This window comes from Erpetoichthys calabaricus, chromosome 1, assembly GCF_900747795.2.
Source record: "Erpetoichthys calabaricus chromosome 1, fErpCal1.3, whole genome shotgun sequence".
NCBI classification, from domain to species: Eukaryota; Metazoa; Chordata; class Cladistia; order Polypteriformes; family Polypteridae; genus Erpetoichthys; species Erpetoichthys calabaricus.
In genome coordinates this window covers 178,419,298-178,439,769 of record NC_041394.2, presented here as the reverse complement: position 1 = coordinate 178,439,769, position 20,472 = coordinate 178,419,298, and the positions used below count along the sequence as shown (strand labels likewise).

The window sequence follows — 20,472 nt, the reverse complement described above, 5'->3', positions numbered from 1 at the left end:
TAATTTATTGTTTGCTTTGAAAGCAAAACCATCCATCTTTCTTCTACATATTACAGCAACAGGTACAAAATATGCAAAAAAGTATCACAAAAGCAGCATCTCTTAATTAAAAATAACAAAATACCTAGAAACAATATATAACATATCTTTTAATATTTTTCTAAAAGTCTCAAATAAAGATAATATTAAACTAGTAAGAAAATACTAAATTAAGGCTCTTTAAATTATGGTACAAAATGCAATTATGGCATACTGTATTTACAATCAATCTATAAAAAAATCTACATTAACAAATGCATGTCCTGTTTTACATTTCTGTAATAAATAATTACATATATATTTATTTACATTCACACTATATTTCAAATAATATATCTAGGAGACCTTCCATTTCTATACATGTATTTACAAGTATTACTATATAGAATTGACATATAATTGATTACATATTTCCAAATAACTGTTTGAGGTAAGAATCCAACATTTTAATTTTAGCTAATAATTTATAAATTTATATTTTGTTTTAGGAAACATATGTAAAAATACTCAATTATACTAAAAATTGGATGACCACATATCCAGTATGTAAAATGTTATACTACAAACAAAGTACAGTATATGTTAACAGGTCAACTAGTGTTAATGCCATTTTTACAATAATAGTGCATATAGTAGTTTACTAATTACTTTGGCCATGATTATTTAATCATTTGATTATATGGTGTTGTTTTGGACTTAAAAAAAAAACAGAGCATCAGTTTTATTTTGCTGCCATAATCTATAGAATGACACCACGATAAGTACAGCATTACAACTTTCTTTGACGAACAAGATGAAGTTTTAAAAAAAAATATCATCTAGAATCAAAACAAATTTTTTTTGTATAGCTTTTTCAGAAATGATTTAACTATTTATAGTAGCTTTTTCATAATAGTCATTCTGTCTGCTTCACATGGACTGAAAAATACTTATGCTGTACATTTTCATAACATATCAATTATAAGAACACACTAAAACATTTTCAAAGTTCAGGACAGTTATTAAAGCCACTGCAAAACCTTAACACAGCAACTGACTTCATTTTCTATTAATTGCCTTTCAGATGACAAACATATTCATTGGAGCCGTTACTGTTTTTCAGTGTTGTCACAGAACTTTAATACTGAATTGAAACATTGTATATAATACTATAATAAGATTTAAAAATTGCCAATATGGAATTATGTAATTGTAATAATTTATTTTAGCATCTCCTGTATAGAAAATGTGCTTTTGATTGGTAAGAGTGTGTCGTGCAATTAACTTTGACTATAGCCATTTAAATGGTTACCTGGAGAGTATGAGAAGTGCAATCTAAAACAAAGAAATGTAGGTACTCCAGAGTATTTTAATTAGAGTGTAGCAGCCAGCTACTGCATTTGCCCTGAAAATTTGCTGCTGCATTTGAAAATTAAAAGAGTTCAAATACCACACAGTAATTATGGCATACATAAAAACAAATTACAAAAAGGAGGAGTATCTTTGTACTCATGAGAAAAGACAAGCATGCAACTTAAAATTAAATCTGTACATAACCAGAATATCTACTTCATAAAGAGGCAAACTAAACCTAGAAGATTTAAGCATTTCAAATGACACAGCAATTCACATTTTAACAAAATTACCCAATTCAACAATATTAATCCCACAACTTTAGAATTTAATTTAAAAACAACAGAACTTTCATTTTCATTGAAACTGATAAACATGATTTAACTCTGCTTTACACATTTGCCTGACAACTAACCTAACTAACTACATCTCACAAACACAACCTATAATGTGTTTTTAACCCAATGTCTAGTCCTAAGCAAGCCATATTTGATGAAAACAGGGCATTCATTTTTTTTATTGTGTGCCTATGGGCCTAGATGCCAGAACACCACTTTCTTTACCTGGAGTTATCACTGACCAAAACCAGAAAAAATGGGCCCGATACCTAATCATCTGAGAACCACTAACCTAGATGGTTATTTAAACATAATATGACTGGAAAGAGTATAACTGCAGGAGGGATGCCAACTTAAGAAGGGGAGGGAGTGAAGTACAGCCATGTGAGCCTACATTCAGTCAGCAGTGCTACATAAAAATAAACTGAATTGAACTGAAAGTGGACGGAGAGCTTTTTTGTAAGATAATATAGTGTGACTGGCTGAGGCCATTTGGAACTAAGTTGGAAAAACTTGTTTATATGATTCCTTGACTGAATATTGTTTTTTAAATGTATTTCAAATAAATTGATACAACAGCATCGCAAATATTAAGTGATGTTTGTTAATAACATCTGAATAGTGTTTTGTGAATAGCGCCACATATTATCTTGATTTTACAAGAATCTGCTAATTCAATAAATTTGGGGTGAAAAGGGTATGTTAATTACTTTTTACTGGCAATTTCTAGGGTCAAAAGTGAAATTCCAGCTCTGTCAATGTGCAGGTAATTTTAGAAGTCATGTGTATGCATAAAATTACTTTGACATTTGCAAAAGGATCATTATATTGGCTTTAATGTAAAGCTAAACATCTCTGTACGGATGCTATCTTGCACAAATTATTCATTACAATGTAGTTTTTTATGAGACTTACTGATTAACACCTGAACAACTGCTTTATGATTGTTATTTTAATATTCAGCTCAAATTGCAAAGCTCTTATGGTCTTATGAATTCTCAACTTTGTCACTGAAATATAAAATTTATTTCACGTGCAACAATTCTTGAAATATTGTCTACTGTATTTGCTTTGTAATTAACTAATGCCTCATCAAATTTTAATTGAAATTTTCAACAGGAAAGGGTCTCAACTGCCATTGCTCGTCATGGGAACAAATGGTTTGGAACATATGTATCGATATATGGGGAGCACTTGTCTGTTTTATTAGTTTCTGTTATTTTCTTCAGGCATATGTGTTACTATGGTGACTAAATGGTGCCAAGAACTTTCTTTTTTATGAATACTAGGGGGCTTAGCCCCCAGCTTGCTACGCTTGCCAACCCCCGGCCTGGTGCCACGCGCTAGCCACTTTGCATTTCTGCCGCTCACATATGAGGATGTGGATGTACAATTTAAACAGACTGTTATTTTCATGGGAATTGTTACATATGCAGTGGTAGTGCTGCTGCTTTGCAATAAGGAGATTGTGGGTTTGCTTCCCGGATCCTCCTTGTGTGGAGAGAGCTTTGAGTAGTGAGAAAAGTGCTATATAAATGTAAAGAATTATTATTATTATAATAGAACTATCTACATTACAGTGAGTAATTAACCATATTAAAAAATAGTAAAATGTAATAATTTGAAAGTAAATTATGTTTCATGTTGCGTTAGTTATTCATTGCGTTATAGGATTTCATTTATTTGGCTTTGAAATTAACACGCAAATGCTTTTTAAACTTACAGTTTTACTGTAAAACTTCAGTAAGAACAATTTTTTGAATTACATTTTCATCAATATCGCATTTCATTTTGATTCTGTGTTTGGACAACATATAACTGCCCGTGAGTGAAGAACGGACGGTGTTAACGGTTGTAGATATTTTTCGGGATATTGTAGGTTGATGTTTTCATCTTCCTCATGATCACCACCAACTGTTTCAGCAAAGTCTATTGATATGCATTTAACCAATTTGCCGTGTAACCAATCAACAATTTTCACGTTAATTCATTTATCTTCATCGTTTCTCAGTGCTAGGATTGCATGTGTACTCATTTCTTCTGTTGATAACCCTTCGTGATGAAATTCTTCAATAAGATTTGGACATAATAAGTCTTCTTTAATTGGGAACTTAAAGTGAGGAAAACGTAAACATTTATAAGATCTGAGAGAGCAGGAACTGTGTCTGTCAAAAGCATTCACACAAATGAGAGGTGAGAGGACTGTGTGCATGGTTGAATATAGTTGAGAGGAGGGCGGGATTTGAAAAAATGTCATGGCAAAAGTCTTGTCTCACAGGACTTGAAAAAATCTCTTGGAAATAGCCTTGTCTCGTCTCAGGATTTTTTTTATAATAGAGGGCTTTACATGTTAACTTAGTTTTGTAAAAAGGGAACCAAAAATATAACAAATTTATGACAACAAATTCTTTAAGTGGAAAACAAAAATCTTTTTGCTCGGGACATTTTGTAGAGTGGAAAATATTGAGAAAGTCACTTTATAAAATAATGATTGATACATGTACCAGCTTTATAGCTCCCTTACTATTATAAACTGATACAATATTACAGCTAAATAAATTTTTCTAGCCTTCAACATGTTTTGGAAAAACTACGGTATCTTCAAGTCATATATATCATTACAATGTGTCTCAAGTCTATGTTTATATTTTTAACAAATCTGAATTAGCAAATTATATTTTATTTGCATCATAATGTCAAGTATTACTGTAATATAAAAAAATCACTTTTTAAAATGTCAAGGTTAAGATATTGCACTTATATTCTACTTTGGTAATTTTGAGAAAACTGAATAACCCAATATTGTGGTCAGATGTTTTATAATTTTTGATCCATGTTTTCACAGGACTTCACTCTAAATGGGAGGTAAGAACTGATCTTTTAATTCAGATTCTGGGTGAACACTAGATATTTCAGCTTTAATGATGATTTGCACTGGTCTTTCTCCCAGATTTTTCTCGCCTGATTTTTGGTCAGCTATGTCCTCTTGGATTTCCTTTTCTGCTGATGCTCCAACAGGTCTTGGTCTCTCATTTGGTGAAGTCTTTGATTCCTTTATGTTAATCTCATTTTTAGAGTTTTCAGAACTGTGTGACTGCCCTTTGTCAGCTGCAAAATACAGAAAATATTGAGTTAATTTCACATGTACTGTACATGAAAAAATAGCTTAGGTAACCTAGTAATGATTTTTAATATGCATATGTCACATAGATATGGAAAAAATAAAGCAAAAATAGAATAACTACTGTAATAATGATAGTAAGTTAGTTAGATTTTTATGATAATTGTCATAAGCTATACAAAAGAATAAGCTTTATTTCAGTCCATAAGCAACTTGCTTTAGCTTTTGTGCCACAACACCCTAACCATTGGTGGTTGATAGTGGTAACTTTCAATTAAAACTATTCAAAAAAGACTGGATTTTAATGGTTCATATTGAAATCTCAGCCCTACATCACGTCATCTGCACTAAGTCATTCTTCATTCTCTATGTAAGATTTTAGTCATCAGTGCTGGGTTGCACTTTATCTGTGTAATTATGTGTATATGTTTGCTGAGGCTGCTAGCAGGTAAAGTGCTACAAGATCACTGACATGTTACAAGTTTCATCAAGTGCATCAGGCAATTCCCCTGCAGCATCATCCTTCATATTGATCAATCAATCTAGGAAAATGATTTGGTGAATCAAAAAGAGAAAGGTATTAACACAAAGAAAGTAATGTACGTTACCTTTTTAAATACTGGCAACCCAACATGGAATTGTGGAAGAATTGTATTCATTCTTCTGAAATGTACATTACACACCCTTTGCCGTACATAAAAATGTAACGTCAGCAACTACCTCTAAAACAGACTAGCCATAAAAGCTATTGAAAAAGCAGGTTTCTTTATACACCAAAAGCTGCAACTTGGACACATCATCACTCATGAGCCCTGGGTCATAAAGTTTTTCGTGTCTTAGGTCATCAGACACCCACACCCGGGCGACCCAGCTGGGGGTGATCACCCCTCTTGATCCACAACCACCTTGACACTTTTTCTGCAGCATCAATTATGGTCTTGGTGGCTCTTCTTTCCTGCACCCCTCTAATGCCAAGGAGACTGACAGCCCAATGTACATACCGCCCTGCAAAGCCTTGATTCCTTCTACCTTCTACATTACCCTAACAGCTCGAGGTATTTTTGTATCCGGTCTTCCCAGGGAACAGTGAGTTCCATCATGATCACTAGCCTTAGACTGATCAGATGTTAAGACCAAATCTGACCTGAGAGTCGTCCTTATGATGTGTTCCAGAAAATTCAACTGCTTTCCTAGGTCAGCCTTCAGCTGCCAGTCCCACACAGAGCCTAGCAAAGGCAATGTTGTGTCTTATTTGGAGCTAGTGCCTGCTCTGTTGAATTCCACAGCAGATGGTATCAGCTGATGCCTTCAGCACTTGGTTATGGTGCCACCTATACCTCTCCTTTCCTAAGGCTTTCGGGCAGCAGCTCAAGATATGCTCCAAAGAACCTCTTGCCTGGCATAGGCAGCAGGCTGGGGTATCAGCAATCCCATCAATGCAGGTTGAACAGTCTTGGAAGGACATCATACACCAACTGAATTAGAAACGTCAGTGTAGCTGGTTCTGTATTCCAAAGTTCTGTCTATGTGATCTTTTGGGCAGTCATATGATCCCAATTGATCCAAGCTCCCTGCTGGTGCATAGCCACTGACCTTCTATGCCATTCATATTCCACCTCTGCACAGATCTCTTCCTGGATTAGCTGACATCTCTCTCTCTCCCCCAGGCTTTATCATGTTCTTGCCCATGTCATTGGCCTTTCCAGCCTTTGGAGCAGCTATCAGCACCCTGCCACTGATGTTGCTGTGACAGTCAGGTCGTCCATGAAAGCTCTAATCGGAGGTTGATATATGCCAGATCTGGACAGGGGGTTCCTACATTTCACTTCTGCTGCCTTAACAAGCAGGTTCATTGCCAGGGCAAATAAGAACGCTGATATAGTGCAGCCCATGATAATGCCTTTCTCTAGACAATGCCATGTAGATGTATGTTACTGTCGCAGAAGTGAATATCTCACTGAAACTATTATAATAGTCTAGTATGAGGTCTTTAAATTTCTCTGGAACATAGTATCTTGTCAGCACTGGTGTCACAGGTTATTTTGAAAGGATCCATAAGTGTTGGCAAGGTCTAGCCAAATGACTTCCAGATCTCCTCTATTCTCCCTTGCCACGCAGATCAACCGGGTAGTCAGTCCTGTATACTCTATACAGCCTGGTATGCCTCGGACTCCTTCCTTTTGCACTGTGGTGTCAAAATAGGAATTCCTCAGGAGATACACTGTCAGACAATTAGTAAGAATCTTAAAAAACACTTTGCCTTCCACACTGAGCACAGAGATGGAACAGAACTGTGTGATGTTGCCCTCTGCATATCTCTACTGCCTAGCTCATTTCCCTCTCCGCCACACTACCTTGATGAGTCTCCACTGTCTCTCCAGGAGACTTGGGCAATGCTTATACACTTTGTATGGTACTTCACTTGCAACTTTGACTGCGTTCCTGACCTCTTCCAGGTTATGATCCTTGATGTTAAAGTGGATAGAGGACTCAGGTGCTGTGAATAGCTCTTTACAGTGGGCTAGCTCTTCCTCCCTCCTGCTATCACTGTACATGTTTCTGAGGTTTCTGAGGTAACAATTGATATTTTCTTCTGGGCCTGCAAGGGTTCTGTTCTGCTTCTGCTGAAGCAGCTCCTGAGTGAATCCAAAGGAATTTTCTAAAAAGGAAGTTCACTTGCGAGCCCTCTCTCTGCCTTTTCTCCTGTGCCACTCAGCATGTCTGAGAGAGATTAGCTTCCATATTAGGATGTTTTGAATTCTGTAAGTGCTGGTTTGTAATCCTCTCTCATGTTCCTGTATTGATGTCTTAAAGACTTCAGTTCTTTCCTAAAATGGGTAATCTTAATCTTGCGCCAATTTGGCCTGGCTATATTGTTATTAACTTTTGGTTGTTTAATGCTGAATCTCTCTGCACCGATACTGATAATCAGAGTACACATCCAATGGAATCGCTGATCCACTTCACCCCTTGATGAAGCCTTGAGAGCAGCATCAACATCCTCATCAAACTGACACCACTCAGTCTCCTTGCCTACGGCAGGCCACAAGACCCTGCAATGTCCAGATCGTCTGCTAATGCAGCATGTGCAGCCTGGAGGTTCTGGGCACTGTGGAGTGCCTACGGGCCTGCTTGCTCCTTCTCCATCTCACCAGGTGTAGTGCTGAAGAATGTTTAATGAAAATCTTGTTTATATAGGTGCAGTCTGCACGGTGATACAGTGCTTAGCACTATTGCTTCACAGTTACAGAAAGCTGCACTGAAAATTTGGCCCTGTCTCTGTCTGCGTGAAGTTTACACTTTTTCGCAATGTTTAAGTGGATTGTTCTCTGGGTAATGAAACATTCAAGGTTGCTTCTGACATACAGTAATCCCTTGCTATATCACGCTTCGACTTTTGCGGCTTCACTCTATCGCGGATTTTATATGTAAGCATATTTAAATATATATCGTGGATTTTTCGCTGGTTCATGGGTTTCAGTGGACAATGGGTCTTTTAATTTCTGGTACATGCTTCCTCAGTTGGTTTGCCCAGCTGATTTCATACAAGGGACGCTATTGGCAGATGGCTGAGAAGCTACCCAATCAGAGCACGTATTACGTATTAAATAAAGCTCCTCAAATATATTGTGAGCAGGGAGGCTGTTCACACCCCTAGAGGATAAGGACGCTCCTCAAAAAACACTGAAAGACTACCTTCGCATTGCTCCCTTCCTTGCTGGGCTTATTTGTGGTTGCTTTGTCAAGCGATATGCTTCTCGCACGGTGCTTCACATACTTAAAAGCTCAAACAGCACCTATTTATTTTTGATTGTTTGCTTTTCTCTCTCTCTCTCTCTGACATTCTCTGCTCCTGACGAAGGGGGTGTGAGCAGGGGGGCTGTTCGCACCCCTAGAAGATATGGACGCTCGTCTATAAAATGCTGAGAGACAACCTTCACATTGCTTCCTTCCTTGCAGCTGCTTTGTCAAGCGAAATGCTTCCCGCATGGTGCTTCGCATACTTAAAAACTCGAACAGCACCTATCGGTTTTTGATTGTTTGCTTTTCTCTCTCTCTCTCTCTCTCTCTCTCTCTGACATTCATACTTAAAAGCCCAAACAGAACCTATTGATTTTTGATTGTTTGCTTTTCTCTCTTTCTCTCTCTCTCACTCCTTTGAAGAGGAAGATATGTTTGCATTCTTTTAATTGTGAGACGGAACTGTCATCTCTGTCTTGTCATGGAGCACATTTAAACTTTTGAAAAAGAGACAAATGTTTGTTTGCAGTGTTTGAATAAAGTTCCTGTCTCTCTACAACCTCCTGTGTTTCTGTGCAAATCTGTGACCCAAGCATAACAATATAGAAATAACCATAAAAACATATGGTTTCTACTTCGCGGATTTTCACCTTTCGCGGGGGGTTCTGGAACGCAACCCCAGCGATCGAGGAGGGATCACTGTATACCACATGCTGCTGTAATAGACTCTGGCTTCTCAATACCCTAGCTTGGAATATGAGGATATTAAATGGAACAGATGGATGAGTTTATATGACTTCATTAACATGTATTCTTATATTAGCTGTTCTACTCGGCTTCCCCTGGAAGAGTAATAAAACAATAAAATACATGTGGTCTCGTCTGTTACGGGAGATGGACATCTGAAGCAGAACCTATTGTTTCTCTTATTTTTTATTATACTGAGGTATCCTCTATTTACTCAAACCTGTTCAATTACAGTAAATGCAAACATATATAAACATGAGTGTCAGGAAAGGGGCTCAGTAAAAAACAGAAATGAAAGCTAAAGCTTCATCCAAGCTTAGACAGGCATCAAGTCCAAGCTCATTGTACGGCCTTTCAGAGACTGACCTGAAACAGATAGGTGAAATCACAGATTTCCTGGGACCTGATGCTGCTGCATCGTCTCCAGCTGACAGTGAAAGTGGGAGCGAATGTGCAAGCGAGTTAGGTCAGGGTAGCTCATCGATTCCAGAAGATTCATTGAAACTGAAAATGGCCTTACCTTCCGCGTTGTCAACTACTCTCGCGAGCCGGGAACATTGACTTAACTGGGCTTGCCACTTCACCCGCAGAGCACGGAGGAAACCTAAATGATCTGTCCGAACTGAAGGTAACGATCACTGCAATTGCCACCGCTCAAGACATAAAGGAGCTCAAGAATGATTTAAAGAAAGATATAAAGAAATAAATAAATGATATAAGGAAGGAAATAAAGGAGATACACAAGAAAAATGAGAAGCTGCATCAGGATATTAAAGACCAGGAAAAATGTTTTTCTTTGAGGCAAACTTTAAAGGTATGCTAGAAAAAATTGAGGAACAAATACAGGAAAATGCGTCTAAGTTTGAGAATAAACTGAGAGCACTTGGCACATAGCTAGAAGACGTTGAGCAAACATTCATGACTCAAACTGAAATAGCTGAGCAACTGGCATCTACTGCTGACGGAAAAGCAACGGCTGCAAACTCTGAATGCAAGGTACTCGGTGACAGACTTGCTGCAATGGAAGATGGATGCAGAAAGACTAATATAAGAATCAAAGGTCTCCCTGAGAATCGTGAAAGTCCAAACCCAGTGGAATTCGTTGCTGAAATATTTTCTAAAATACAGTATAATTGAAGAGGACTTCAAATCAGATACTGAGATAGCAGCAGCTTAATCCATACGAGGATCAAATACCTCTAAACCTAAGGCTCTTATCGTGCGCTTTGAAAAATTACAATTTAAATTACATATAATGTTACTTCTCAGACAGAAACAAGAGATTATATTTGAAAATAACCACATTCATAATATCCCTGATTTCTCACCCTCAAAAGCAGCTAAACGTGTCGCATTTTACAACATTAAACTTATGGAAACCCGAAATCAGATACAGCCTTTTGTATCCTGCCAAACTGAAAGTGGACATTCATGGCACTACGGAGGAAGCAGAAAAAGCACTAAGACAACTGATCCCAACACTTTTTTGAAATATCTTACTGGCTGTTCGATCCGCTTGCAATGATTTTGGTACTGTAATTTTTGTTTATGTTTTAATTACAATTATATGTGTATATATATGTATGTGTAATTTTTTTTTTAAGGAGACTGTTTAACATCATACCCTTGGTTTATTTTATTAGGCCTTACTATGCTTATCCAGGGCTACTGTTTAACATCACTCTCTGGGTTTACTCTCTCAAGACTGTTTAAGATTATATTTTATGCTTATAGTATTTGGACTGTATTGTCAATAGATTTCTCTATTTTATTCCATATATGTTGGTGATGGGGGGCTTGTTTTCTTTTGGACATGCTCTGTTGCGAGGTATGTCAGAGGACTGGGTTTTTGTGAAGTGTGGTCTAGCCTCATGTGGGGAGGCAAAATGGAGGGGTGGGGGAACTAGGGGGTGGGAGGGAAAGAGAGCAAGCTATCTCTAATCTATTCTTTTAATCCTTACAATTATAAGTGCCAACGTAACAATAGGCTTCATGGCAATAACTCCTGGGAAAATTGGAAATTAAGGTCAAAGCTGTCTTATCTTAAGTTAAGACTACAAAATAACAAGAAAAAATTTCAGAAGCAATGTCCCCATAACCAAACTTTGTGTGCTGCAATGTTAAAGGTCTGAGTCACAAATTAAAGAGAAAGAAAGTATTCTCTCACCTAACAGGTCTAAATGCTAAAATAGTATTTTACAAGAGACTCACTTATTAAACAAGGATCAGTTTTGGCTGCACAGAGATTAGAGTGGCCAAATATTCCATTCCAGCTTTACAAAGAAAACTAGAGGTGTGGGAATTCTTATGCATAGAACAATCTCATTTGTAGTATCTGATGTAGTATCTGATCCTGAAGGGAGATATGTGATTGTCATGGGTACTTAATTTAATTGTAAAGTGATTTTGATAAATATTTACACAACCAATGTGAATGATAGGAACTTCATCCAAAACGTATTTGCATCCATTCCCAATGTGAACACTCGTAAAATTATTTCTCAGGGGTGGAGGTTGATTTGTTTTCAATCCCATTTTTTGTAAAAATTGATCTATTTGTATGGAATGATTACAATAAAATCAATAAAATTTAAAAAAAAAGGGCAGATTATCTCATATCATTCCCAGAGAAGTAAATTGGAAACCAAGAAGGTATCAGAGCTAATCAGTGAAATTACCAGAATAGATCAAGAACATACCAGGTGTCCAAATGAGTCACTTCATTGGAAAAGAAATGCAATATTAGATTGGACGCCTTCCTTTTTATCATCACAGATCAGTTTAAAAACCAAGGGGTAAACATCACAAGTAAATATAAAGCTCTTTATCAACAAAAGTTTGCTGTCTGTATGGAAAAAATGAAGCAAGACTTGCATAGATGGTCTACCCTTCATCTCAATTTAGCTGCAAGAATTAACACTGTCAAAATGAATATCCCTTCTAAGCCTCTTTTTCTATCTCAAAACATTCCAATATACATCAATAAATCATTTTGTAAGAAATTAGATTCAACCATAACCTCATTTATTTGGAACTCAAAACATCCACATATCTAAAGGGCGACCCCACAAAGACCTAAGGCAGAAGGTGGCATGGCTCTAAATAATTTTCAATTTTATTACTGGGCGACAAATATACAAGCTGTAAAAACCAGGACATTGACACAAATAGATGAACATACAAAGACTTGGTCCGCAATAGAAATAAAATCCTGCAGTACGTCTTTATATTCCTTGCTTTGCACCCCAATAAGTAGAAGTCATCGCCAATATACTAACAACCCAATTGTGCTTCACTCACTCAGAATATGGGACCAATGTAGGAAGTATTTTAAGACAGAGAAGCTTTTATCTGAGGCACCTCTGCATGAGAACCACCTTTTCCCACCCTTTCAAATGTACACAGTTTTTAATGTCTGGAAAACATTTGGGATAAAATCAGAGATCTGTACATAGACAACGGCTTCGCAACCTATGAACAAATACACTCCAAATTTAACTTTCCAGCAACACATTTCTTTCACTACCTTCAAATTAGAAACTTTGTTAAAAACAAAACCTGCCCAATTTTCCTCACCTCCCACCTACCTCTGTTCCAGAAAAAATACCGATCAGTCTCCAGGACTCAGACAGCATCTCTGTAATATGTAAAAACATTTTACAGTCCCTCCCTTTCAAAGATCCCGGAGTACAGTGGGAAAAGGATCTCTCACTCAACATCTCAGAAAAGGAGTGGAAGGTAGCAATGTACAGAATTAACTTCAGCTCCATATGCGCAAAGCATACAATTATTCAAAATTATATATCGAGCACATCTGTCTTGTTTAAAACCGTCCAAAATGTTTCCAGGGCAAGATCCAACCTGCAAACGTTGCAATCAAGTTCCAGCCTCATTTTGTTTTGGGCGATATGTTTTGGGTGTCCACCAAATTAACATAATTTTGGACCAAAATCTTTAAATGCCTTTCAGACAGCCTTGGATGTCACAATCCCTCCTAATCCATTAACAGCTGTGTTTGGTGTACTCCCAGATGGACTTAAAGTGGAGAAGGACAAACAAACTGTAATTGCTGTTACTATACTATTGGCATGTACACTCAACTCAACTGGAAGAATCCTAACTTTTATAAGTCAGTGGGTAACTGATGTTATATACCAAATGAAATTGGCAAAAAATCAAATTCTCACTTAGAGGATCTGTACAAAACTTTTTCAAAACCTGGCAGGATCTAATTAAGAACATTTTAGAACAAGCATTTAAATTGATGAAGCGGATTCTCTCCCCTCTTTTTTATTCTATTTATTTTTATTTATTTATTAATTTATCTATTTACTTTACTATTTTAAAGTTTTTCTCTGCTAGCCTAGCTCTCTTTCTCATGGGTGGAGGTTGATTTGTTTTGAACCTAGTTTTGTTAAATTTGACTTGCTTATATGGAATGTTATTTGATTTTAATAAAATCAATAAAATGCTAAAAAACGGTAAAATAAATAAAAAGCAGATCTGTCACTTATAGTCTTCACATTGTGTCAGAAAGACATGTATTTTTTGTTATTATTTAGCATTTATTGCTTCTGAGCTTATTAAGTTCATACAAAATTTTACGCTGAAATTACATGTAAGATTTAGAGAAACAGGAGTAACTTTTGTAGTAAAGAATAATTTGTATAACAGTTTAAAAAATTCTAAGTAGTTCAGTAATAATATTAAAATATTACAGAGGGTGTAGAGTGAACCACAGGGTTAACATAAAACGTGATTGCTGAGAGACAAATGAGCATTGAGACGCACAAGCCCTTTTTCTCCTCCTACTCCTCACTGACTAGCTAACCTGGCAGATCCACATGAAATGTTCACCCCCTCTCAGCCCTGCTATCTCAAAAGACTTTTGTTACCCAACTCCTACTTCCCTTTCCTAACCACACCTCCTACCAAGATCACTTCAATTACTGGACCCCACCTCTTCCTTCCTAGCTATTATAAAAGCCCAGCACCTTTTTGTCTTTAATTATCCCTTTTTTGGACACGGAACCAGATGTTGCTCTGGAGCCATTTTTTGCAATTTCCTGTTATTTTGCATTGTACTCTGTACAATATAGGGGGCGGTTGCCCAAACCTTTTTCTGCCTTTTTGTATATTTTTACTGTATATATACAGTAATATATATATATATATATATATATATATACTGTACATATATCTATATATATAAAAATGGAATGGGTGGGTCGTCGGGTGGGCCTTTTTTTCATTCCGTTCAAAGACACGCCCTACTCACTGGACAGTTAAAAACACCAATCAAACTAACGATGACATCAAGTATTACCCAATCAAAAGTATAAAAGGAGGCATCTTCATAAAATGCGTGTGGGATGTTTTGCATGAGACGCTGCTTTAAAAAAAAATGATAAAAAAAATACGGGATAAATCCCGTCCAGTATTGATTCAAAACGGGACGCGCAATTTCATTCTCAAACGCGGCACAATTCCGTATTTTAAAGGACGGGTGGCAACCCTACAGTGCCAGGTAACCACCCATACAATCAGATTGTGATTCAGACTAGGAATGCAATGAATGTAATTACCAAGATCTACATACAAGGCGAAAGTGTTGCAACATTCAAAGATGATGGTTTGGGATAATTAGTACTTATTAAGTACACCATACAACATAAAAGAGCTTATGAAGCCTTGAACCGAAAAAAGCAAGATCTCAGAGATCGTAAAAAAAAAAATAGGAGGTAATGTCGTTTTACTCGCTGTACATTTTAGTCAAACATTACCAGTTATTCCACGAGGGAGACCAGCACATCAACTCAACGCGTGTTTAAAATCCATGCTTCTCCCACGGTCGGTTATATGTCGCGTGTTCTCGGGTAGGTGCACCAAAAAATGTATACATTTAAGCATGTAATGGGCAAACAAAAAATGAGGTATACCCGAAGGCACAGCAGTAGTACTTAATGTAACTTTACTTCTTAAATGTTAATGTTTTACTGTTTAATAATTTATACGCTTCTTATATGTTGTTCAAATTCTTTTATCAAAATACCACTGACAGCGCAATGCACGATAACATCGAGTGAATACACCATACGCATCTGCCCACGGCCGCCCTGGTGTGCGCAGATAGGACTTGATTGTACAATAAAATAAAATAAACATAAAAAGACTAAAACAATCATCACCCATAAAGCGGATAGTAGACGTGACGTACTATATGTGTACCACATTTCAAGTGTATAGGTGCAACGGTTTGCGAGCTACAGGTCATTTAAAATCCTGGACAGACACACAAATTGCCACGGTAGCAAATTACAGAAGAAGATTTTACTGTTTAATAATTTATATTTATATGAAATGTGCTTCTTATATATTACTTCATATTCTCATATGATAATGATGTTAATGTTTATATTGATTTCTGTGTTATTAAAACTGCATGTATGTGTGTATATGTATATATATATATATATATACTAGCAAAATACCCGCGCTTCGCAGCGGACAAGTAGTGTGTTAAAGAGGTTATGAAAAAAAAAGGAAACATTTTAAAAATAACGTAACATAATTGTCAATGAAAGCCCGTTTCACTCAGTAAGTCTTATGTGTGTGTTTATGTATGTGTGTGTATATATGTAGATGTGTATATGTAGATATGTATATATATGTATATGTATATAAATGTTTATGTGTGTGTGTATATTATATATATAATATATATATATATATATATATATATATATATATATATATATATATATATATATATATATATAAAAGACAGCAACAGTTATAACAATGACAACACAATTACATTGACAATCATGTTACGTTATTTTTAAAATGTTTCCTTTTTTTTTCATAACCTCTTTAACACACTACTTCTCCGCTGTGAAGCGCGGGTATTTTGCTATATATATATATATATATATATACGAGCTGTATATACCCGGCGTTGCCCGGGGCAGAAGTAACCTAATCGGTCAAACACTTACATATATAAAAAAACCGAACCTAATCGGACAAACAGCTAATCTATATACATAAGCAAACCTAATTGGTCAAACAGTTACATAAATACAAAAGCAAACCTAATCGATCAAACAGCTTCATATATACAGAAGCGAACCTAATTGGTCAAACAGTTATGCATGTGCAGAATGATTTTACAAACATTATGCGTGTTAACAATCATTAAAAAGAAAAGATTGAGGAACTGTTCTTCTATATGTGATCAAGCCACTAATAAGACAGATTTTTTTCAGGACCCAGCTGTTTCATAACTAAACTACTGCCACCCCAAAGTAATGCCTAATAGTGGTTTTTGGGGTAGCTGTGGAATAAAAAGGGTGTTTTTTAGTCAGTAAGAATCTGACAGTACCCTTCAGTACGGGCTGAAGGGTGCCTATGTAAGGTTTTACATCCTTCCCGTATGGAAAAAAAAAACATACTAAACTTTTTTTTCATCATTACACATAATCTCAGTCAAATGGAAGTACGCATTCTCAATTTATTTTTATGTAATTTTTACTTTTTCACAAAGCCATCCCATTCCAATTTGTATGAATAAACTTTTGCTACAGAGTTAGCAAAAGTTTATTCATGCACATATTTTAATACGGATAATCTATCTCTAATCAAGGTTCTCATTTTCATTCTAATTTAAAATAATAATAGATACTCATTTTTTTCTTCTGTTTTAGAAAAACCAATCTATGCCACCTACGTCTTCGTCAAGTCAGCTTCATCCAGCTTCATCACATATAGAAGAAGAGTTCCTCAATCTTTTCTTTTTAATGATTGTTAACACGCATAATCTTTGTAAAATTATTCTGCACATGCATAACTGTTTGACCAATTAGGTTCGCTTCTGTATATATGAAGCTGTTTCATCGATTAGGTTTGCTTTTGTATTTATGTAACTGTTTGACCGATTAGGTTACTTCTGCCCCGGGCAACGCCGGGTATATACAGCTCGTATACATATATAAAAGGCAAATCCCTCACTGACTCATCACTAATTCTCCCACTTTCTATATAGGTGGGAAGCTGAAATTTCACATGCTCATTCCTTGCAGTGTACTTACAAAAGTTAGGTATGTTTCATGTCCTATTGCAACATCCAAGTGGGGGAAACATGTCTATATATAGATTGGGGAAACCCCTCCTCACTATTTCTGCGACTTCCAATAGATAGATAGATAGATAGATAGTATACGTAGGAAGCCCAAATTTCCCATGCTCATCCTTTACACTGTACTTATAAACGTTAAGTATGTTTCATTTTGCACCATGCCCCGTAACGAACTTTAGAAAATCACGTCTTCTTTTTGGCGGTTCTCACCATTATGCTCTAAGGAACTTTTGGAACTGACCTCTCCTTTTGGTGGTTTCATTTCTTATTTCCGTTAACAGACGATTTATTTTTTTATTTCATGGCGGAGACGCACAAGGGCCACCCCTGGTCCCCCTTCCTTTTTCCGCACGGCCGCTGTCTGTGCACCTACCACGTGGTTGACTCCCTGCCTACAGTATATACATTAACGACATCCCACGTTCATGTGCCTCCTCACTCGGTTCCTTACTTTCCTCAGTTGTTTGTCGTGCTCACTGCTCCCTTCTTCTTTACTACACCGCTTCAAGCCTGTTACTGTTTGCCTTCCTTCATGTCTTCCTGCTGGCGACTCCTGCCTTTTCGTTTACTCCACTGCTTCAAGCCTGTTATTGTTGTCCTTACTTCAGGTCTTCCTGCTTGTGACTCCTGCCTTTTCGTTTACTCCACCGCTTCAAGACTGACATTGTTGGGTTTCCTTACTTCCTCATGTCTCCCTCCTCGTGACTGTTGCCTTTTCTTTTACTCCACCGCTTCAAGGCTGTCATCGTTGGGCTTCCTTACTTGCTCACGTACGTCTTCCTGGTGCTGACTTCTGCTTTTCATTCCCTGCTCCACCGCTTCTCGCCTTCCTTCGTACTTTCTTTCTCAATGGGTGCAAGTTTACCCCGAATAACATGTCTATTCAGGTGATCACCGTCGATCACAATTTCACCGACCCGTACCCAGTGGTTTCCATGCTCCGAGATTGCGTCTGCCTCTTCCATTCTCTCTCTTACTTATTGCATGGCCATATCAGTCTCAGCCTTGATATCCGCAGAGACATTGTGTCTTATGTACTGAATGACTGGGACAGGTTCAAGGTGTGGACTGATCACAGTTAAGGAGACAATTATGCTACACAGGACCACTATAGAAGTGAAATGCTTAACCTCTCAACCTATGGTTCTGCATTGCGAACTGATAGCTGCCGCGGAATTGTTTTGTTGTCGCTTTCAAGTGTATAGAAATGGGGAAATATTTTACACCTTTGGACAACCGGGACAACCCAGCAACAGGGGATGCATAAGCCATTGTATTTCTTTGTGCCGGTCCAAAGCACTGATAAATGGGGAGGGTTACGTCAGGAAAGGCATCCGGTGTAAAAATTTTGTCAAATCAATATGCAGGCAACAATACAAATTTCCAAACTTGGTCGGTCGAGACCTGGGTTAACAACAACCACCACCAGTACTGTTAGCCAACAGGGTGCTGGCGGAAATTGGGCTACTGTTGGCCGAAGAAGAAGAAGGAGAAGAGCAGGGGGGAGACTTGTCCGGAGGCAGGAGGAGAGGAGGAAGGTAAAGAGAGTGGAACTGAGGGTAGGAACTTTGAAAGCTGGCAGTATGACTGGGAAGGGGAGAGAGTTAGTAGATATAATGGAGAGAAGGAAGGTTGATACATTGTGCGCGCAAGAGACCAAATGGAAGGGGAGTAAGGCCAGGTGGATCGGAGGTGGATTCAAATTGTTCTATCATGGTGTGGATAGGAGGAGAAATGGGGTAGGGGTTATTCTGAAGGAACAGTATGTCAAGAGTGTTTTGGAGGTGAAAAGCGGATTGGAGTGGATTTCAATGGACATGTTGGTGAAGGGAACAGAGGAGATGAGGAGGTGATGGGATGGTATGGTGTCAAGGAGAGGAATGAAGAAGGTCAGAGGATAGTGGATTTTGCCAAAAAGATGGACATGGCTGTGGTAAATACGTATTTACCACAGCCATGGAGGAACATAGAGTTACATACAAGAGTGGAGGGAGATGCACACAGGTAGATTACATCCTATGCACAAAAGTCACTCTGAAGGAGATTGAAGACTGCAAAGTGGTGGCAGGGGAAAGTGTAGATGAGCAGCATAGGATGGTGGTCTGTAGGATGACGTTGGAGATCAAGAAGAGGAAGAGAGTAAGGGCAGAGCCAAGGATCAAATGGTAGAAGTTGAAAAAGGAAGACTGCAAGGTTGAGTTTAGGGAGAAGATGAGACAGGCACTGGGTGATAGTGAAGTGTTACCAGACAGTTGGGAAACTACAGCAGATGTAGTAAGGATGACAGCAAGAAGGGTGCTTGGCATGACATCTGAACACAAAAAGAGAGTGCAGGCAGGGTGGAATGGGTGGAGTAGAGTGTCAGGAGTAATCTGTGACAGACGGGTATCAGCAAGAGTGAAAGGGAAGGTCTACAGGACGGTAGTGAGACCAGCTATGTTATATGGGTTGCAGACAGTGGCACTGACCAGAAAGCAGGAGACAGAGCTGGAGGTAGCAGAGTTAAAGATGTTAAGATTTGCATTGGGTGTGACAAGGATGGAAAGGATTAGAAATGAGTACATTAGAGGGTCAGCTCAAGTTGGATGGTTGGGAGACAAAGCCAGAGAGGCGAGATTGCGTTGGTTTGGACATGTGCAGAGGAGAGATGCTGAGTATATTGGGAGAAGGATGCTAATGATAGAGCTGCCAGGAAACAGAAAAAGAGGAAGGCCTAAGAGAAGGTTTATGGATGTGGTGAGAGAGGACATGCAGGTGATGGGTGTAACAGAATAAGATGCAGAGGATAGAAAGATGTGGAAGAAGATGATTCGCTGTGGCAACCCCTAATGGGAGCAGCCGAAAGAAGAAGAAGAAGGACAACCGGGAATGCCTGTTAAACATCCTAGATTCACGGGTAGCGATTTGGGTAGTGGACACTTCGATGTTTATGAATGTTTCAACTCTGATAACGTTGACACAGAGTTATCAATGAAACCTGTTGTATCTTTACAACGGTTGACAAACGCGGAAAGTAA

The 20,472-nt window shown here is 37.7% G+C and overlaps 1 protein-coding gene across 3 annotated transcripts in view; it reads right to left on the bottom strand.

The window, feature by feature from the left end:
- Window positions 1-3,402: 3,402 nt before the first annotated feature.
- The window catches only part of dyrk4 (dual-specificity tyrosine-(Y)-phosphorylation regulated kinase 4), a 143,674-nt gene continuing 126,604 nt past the window's right edge, over window positions 3,403-20,472 (bottom strand). For all 3 annotated transcript variants that reach the window (XM_028809184.2, XM_051924435.1, XM_028809190.2), the window contains one exon: window positions 3,403-4,817. In XM_028809184.2, the coding sequence (XP_028665017.1) occupies window positions 4,564-4,817 (254 nt within the window). In that variant the 3' untranslated portion in view covers window positions 3,403-4,563. The remainder of the gene's footprint in view (window positions 4,818-20,472) is intronic.